This window comes from Cyprinodon variegatus, unplaced genomic scaffold (assembly GCF_000732505.1).
Source record: "Cyprinodon variegatus isolate N-32 unplaced genomic scaffold, C_variegatus-1.0 Scaffold902, whole genome shotgun sequence".
In the NCBI taxonomy this organism is placed as follows: Eukaryota; Metazoa; Chordata; class Actinopteri; order Cyprinodontiformes; family Cyprinodontidae; genus Cyprinodon; species Cyprinodon variegatus.
This window is the reverse complement of record NW_015151355.1, coordinates 84674-90321: the sequence shown is the minus strand read 5'-3', so window position 1 is coordinate 90321 and position 5648 is coordinate 84674. Positions and strand designations below refer to the sequence as shown.

The following is a 5648-nucleotide window of genomic DNA, read 5'->3' as shown; positions in this document are numbered from 1 at the left end:
TGAAATAATAGCTGCATGAATCATGACAGCAGACAAGATAGAGGAGAGCAGGAGGCGGGGTTACCAATCTACTCGCTCTGGAGAGCAGAGTTCTCTAATATTAAGTGTGCTGAGACACAATATTATAAGTGTTCTGATGGCATTTTAGCGAAAGGATTTTTAATTAATGTGGACAAATAAGGAATAGTTGTATTAACCATACATGTACACAGAGTTTTATGGGGCCCGCAGTAAATTGGGGCCCTAGGCAACTGCCTAGTATTGCCTAATGGTAAACCCCCCACTGGTTAAATGCAGAGGTAAATTTCTCCAATGTGAGATCAATAAAGTTCACTTACTATTATTGTTATTTTTGGTCTCATTTGAGCAGAGCGCCCCCTCCCACATATGTTTGTTATAAACAGAGAAGCAGCATCTTATTGACTTTCATTTCAACTTTTAAGTTTAAAAAGGCAGATTTGTGTGAAACTAATAGAGGCCCTGACTGCTGTTTTTATGCTTTAGATTAGATTTCTCAGATCAAACCACTGAGGCCTTAACACAGCCGTTTGGTTTACAGAATAGATAACACAGGTAGACTCTAATTACTTAGCAGGTAAAGCAAAAGGTTGGGTTTTCAGTTTATTTAGGGGCGTTGCAGTAAAGAAGGCTGAAAAAATTCACACTACAATTAAATCTATTAAGTTTTGGATTTTGAAATATTTGTTCTCTAACTTTTTTGTAATGAATTGCAGAAACGTGTACAAGGGCTACAGATGCTTGGAGTTGGCCTGTAACTCTCAGGAGGAGCTGGACAGCTGGAAGGCATCTCTGCTGCGCGCTGGAGTCTACCCTGAGAAAATCGCCGTCAGTACTTCAACCCCCTGAATTAGCCTGAATAAATCAAAGCCTGACCTCTGACGCACGGGGCACCACCTGCACGTAACGTGCACTCATTGCCTTCGCTAACCTTAAACCCAAGGACTAACCCCATAACCCTCTCTCTCCGTGCTCCCCCTTCTCTCCCACCCTTCGCCAAAGTGAAAAAGTGAGCCCTCCACCCCTTCCATCCCGCTCTGTCGTTGGCTCTTTAGCCCGCATTCTTGGTCAGTGATGTCACTGCAATACGTGTGTGTGTTCCAGTCTGTTTCTAATCAGCAGCTCCCCATCCCTTACTTGTTCAACTTTTCTCCCCCCCCCATCTTTTATGTATCCTTCATTCCAGTCTTCTGTTCTTTTCTAGTTGATGTGATTCTTTTTCTTTGACTGTTTTGCCTTGCATTTAATTTTAATGAGTATTACCGTCCCTGCAGCATTGTGCCACTATACTGACTGCTACCCATTAAAAATGTCTTCTTTCTCTCTGTTACGTACCATCTCAGTTGTGTCTTGGTTTATCTGTCTGTTCTACAGGTAAATGAGCAGGAAAGTACAGATCCTCAGCTGGAGAGGCAGGTGGAGACCATCCGTAACCTGGTTGACTCCTACATGAGCATCATCTATAAGACCATGAGGGATCTTATGCCAAAGACCATCATGCACCTGATGATCAATAATGTAGGTTATTTAGACTGAACTGTGTGGTTTTATTTAAGTCTTCTGGTTTTGTTTCTCGAACGCTTTCTTTTTTGTATCAAATGGTGATGAATTCTGTCTTTAAAGGAAAAACTGGGTCATATTCATAATTCAAACTTCTGAAAGTATTTTAATTGTGAATTTATTACATACTGGTCAATAAATTGTAAGTGTTTTATATTAACAGTTATTTTCATTTGAATGTGCTTTACTGGAGGCATCCATGTTTGTCAAAGAACACTACTGCCACCTACTGGTTAGTGACGTCACGGTGCGGTATCGGCTGTTGATCAAGTCCCAGTGCTGTATCTGGTGTTTGTCACAACGCGCTATTATCCAAGTCATCTTGAAAACATTCTTCTTCCAAATGTTGGCTACATATTACGGGTTTTTTCTCTGGTCATTCCAAAAAAGTGAAAAAAATCCATCCACTTTATTCCAAGTTTTAAGACATGTCTCTCCCCATCCAGGAAGCTTTTTCAATTCAAATTCCAGCCCCTCTGTTAAAGAAAGAAAAACCAACCTTAAACAGAAGGGCTGGACTCAGATTTCAGCTTTCAAAAACCTACAACGCAGCGATAGAGTTGATTTCTTTCTGCTATCATCACAGCCCCAACCCCTCTACATGGGACCAGAGCACCTCGCCTATTCAACCAGGCCACTTATTACCTTTAACGAACCCCTTTCAGAGACTCATAGACAGGTTTTGGGTATTACAGGCTAACAAAGAAACAAAATGACCCCCATTCCTCTGGTGTGGACCCGTTCATCAGGTTTAATTTGCATGTTTTTTAAGCCAAAACAAGGCTTTTCTTTGGTCCAGTCTAAAAAGCCTGGAACTCAACCCTGTTTCTGACATTTTGAATAGAAAAACCTTCCTGGATGGGAAGAGAAACATCTTCAAACTTGGAAACAGTCAGTGGATTGTTTTTTATCTTTTTTGGAATGACTGTGACTTAAATGAATGAGAATCTTCACCAGCATATTTTCCTCTGGCCAAAAGTTCGATGGCAAATCCTCCCTCTTCAAGTTGGCGATCCAACGACCAACCCGTCCGTGGAGGATCAGGAATCAGAAAGGTGGAATAACTCTTTTTTTCGATGTATTCCAGCATCCAGCTGCCATGCACGTGGGCATTGTCAGTTTCACTATAGCTCTGGTGAATTTCAATGGTGAAGTCCTCTGGAAATCTTCAATAATTGTTGTTGATTGCAGATGTGTCTAGTAGTTCCCATTGATTTAGCTTGGAAAGCGGGGAGAATGGCGCTAGGCTTACCGCACCGTGACGTCACTGCTGGAAGATGGCAGGAGGGAGGGGCTACTATATTTGGACAAAAATGGCCGCTCCCAGACTCAGTGATCGTGATGAAAATCATTATTTTATTTTTTTTACTGATTAACGCTAAATGAATGAAATCACCGCAAACGTATTAGTTTTAGGTATAAATAATGATCTATTGATTATTCCTTGCTGACCGACTTTTCCTTTAAATAAAATGTAAATGAATTAAGTGAAAATAAACAGGAGGAAATAAAGCAGGTAAAGTGTCAGAATGAAAAGCCAGAAGCTTCCTGGAAGGTTTTTTGCTCCTCAGAGAAGCTCATCAGTGTCCGTCCTTCGTGTAGGTGAAGGAGTTCATTAGCTCCGAGCTCCTGGCGCAGCTCTACGCTTTGGGGGAATGCTCGGCTCTGATGGATGAGGCGCCGGAGCAGAGGCAACGCCGTGAGGAGGTGCTCCGTAAACACTCTGCCCTGAAGGAGGCGCTCACCGTCATCGGAGAGATCTCAACTTCTACCTTCACCACCCCGCTTCCTCCACCTGTGGACTCTTCCTGGATACAGCACCTCAGGTACAAACATGAAGCACCTGATGGCTCTTAGAAAACAAAGCAAATGTACAAAGGTGGAAGTCAGCAGAGATTTTGCTGCATTTTGAAGATGATATGAACGCTGAAGATGAAGAAGGACTTTATTTTCCATTCTCAGGCTGAGAAAATACATCTGGAAAACAGTAATAATTTCATGAGGGTTAAAACAAAAATGTTTGGTCTAAGAGTCCAGATCTAAATTTGGACAGGAAATCTGTAGGGACACCTAAAGAGGGCTGTTGACCAAGACGTGTTCCAACAGTGTTAGTTCTGGTTTTCATTTTAACGACCAGCTTCCAGCTGATTGGTTTCCATCTTTACCGGTTGAATCATACCGGATTAGTTAACAGGGTGTATGCAGTAATGAGAGTCACTGAATGTAGATGGAGGAGGAAATAAAAAAAAGGGTGAAAGTTGGTCCTGCTGTATGAGGTTCTCTTCTTCTGTGTTTCAGTTCAGGACAACCTAAAAACTCAGTGACCGCTGGCAGGCCGGTGATTCGCGCCCACGCTCCGCCCGCTCCTCGCACATCTCCCGCCGGATCCAACTCTTCCTCCCGTGGTCTCCAGCAGCTCGCCGCTCAGCGTCACCGTGTCACAGCCTGCGTGCCAAGGTGACTTTCAAACAGTTAACCGTATCTTTTGATTCATGGATCTGAAGGTCCTGGAAGGCCTGGATATTTAGGCTCACTCTCACAAGTACACAAATACCAGTTGCTGTGAAGAGGCACAGGGGGGAGAGGGCTGATATTTGAGCTGGGTGGGGGTCTGCTGGAAAATGTGTTTCTCATATTCCCCCTTCCCAACAGCCCCAGCAGACAGGACTTTTCTTCGTGCGGCTTTCTACCGGAGCCAGAAACAACAGGGCCAGTTCTTTGTCAAGTTTTCATCTTTACATCAGTCATTCACCCCCCCACCCACCTTCCCCTTTTTCTTCCAAGCATGCATTTCTTTTACGCTCTTGCAGAGTTTCCCCTCATGCAGTAACAATTATTTTTCCTTTTCTCGATATGCCTTTTCTGCTGGTTCCTCCCCTGCTTTTGGCGTGGCTCTTCGTTTTCGCTCTGCCTCATTTCCTCTGTGCTCTCCAAAGGGTCCTTAGATTCTTTCTTGCATTCAGGTTTCTTTCTACTGCCTCTTGCCATCCAAACGTACCTCTTCCTAAGACTCTCTGCACATTTCTGTCCATTGATTATTACTTTTCTCTTTACTCTCAGGATTGTAACAGTCATTGATTAGGAATAAAAGGCTGGATTCTCGTCATCCAGACGGGGAATTATGGATGAATAGAAATAAGATGGATGACAAAGTATTTCTACACTTTGCTCATTTTATCTGGAACAAACCTCTGTAACTTTTCCACAGCAGCCGTATTTATGCCAAAATTTAATTTGTATTTATTTGAAGACTCCTGAAGGTATTGCTGGCTTTAATTCGTGGTATCATTGTAAAGGGAAACAAATGGATGACATGTTTTTTTAGCTTTTATTGCAACAAAAAGATATTTTTACTTTTTTCCCACCAATTAGAGTTATTTCTTTTTACTTAGTTTTATTTCAATTTTTGCAGCTTACATAGACATAAACATTCAAGCCTACATTTATTCTGCTGTTTTTCACTTACAATAAACTTAAAACAACTTTGAAAGTATAAAGCATCGGGTAACATTACGAGTAAAGCAGGTTACATGATTAATCATGAGTAACATAACAAATATAGATATAGTTGATAAATTAATAAGCAGGACAAACGGAGATAAATGAGTTAAATAAGAATAAATAAATAAAAACATATAAATAAAGATAATGGAGAAGTTTAAAATATACAAGAGAATATTTTTATTTTTACTGCATTAGTTTCAGTCATGGCCAGTTTCCAACTATTAACCAATATCTTTTTGAAGCGTCAGACAATAAGTTATTGGTTCCATATGGTGAATTTCCAAACCTTTCCAATCCGCATTTTGTCGAACTTCAACCATTTAACTGTGATACATTTAAGAGCTGCATCTACGGAACAGGATTAGGGCCACTGAAAAAAAAAAGCTAACTGATTTTTAAATATTATTTCAGTTTTATATGTCAGAATTCTGACAGCTAACAAACATGTTAGCATCAAGCCGTAGCCATGTCTGTTTTAGAGACTAAACTAGCTCTCTTGTTTTAATCACCTTCTGCTCTTCCATTAATTAAATAGCATCACCAGGGACGTAAAAATTCACCAAATT

The 5648-nt window shown here is 41.1% G+C and overlaps 1 protein-coding gene across 1 annotated transcript in view; it reads left to right on the top strand.

Annotated features, from left to right (window-relative positions):
- Positions 1 to 5648, top strand: part of dnm3 (dynamin 3) — a 47984-nt gene that overhangs the window by 39336 nt on the left and 3000 nt on the right. Inside the window, exons 17-20 of the mRNA XM_015398001.1 lie at positions 735 to 846; positions 1393 to 1536; positions 3181 to 3404; positions 3877 to 4035. Coding sequence (XP_015253487.1) covers positions 735 to 846; positions 1393 to 1536; positions 3181 to 3404; positions 3877 to 4035 — 639 coding nt within the window. The remainder of the gene's footprint in view (positions 1 to 734; positions 847 to 1392; positions 1537 to 3180; positions 3405 to 3876; positions 4036 to 5648) is intronic.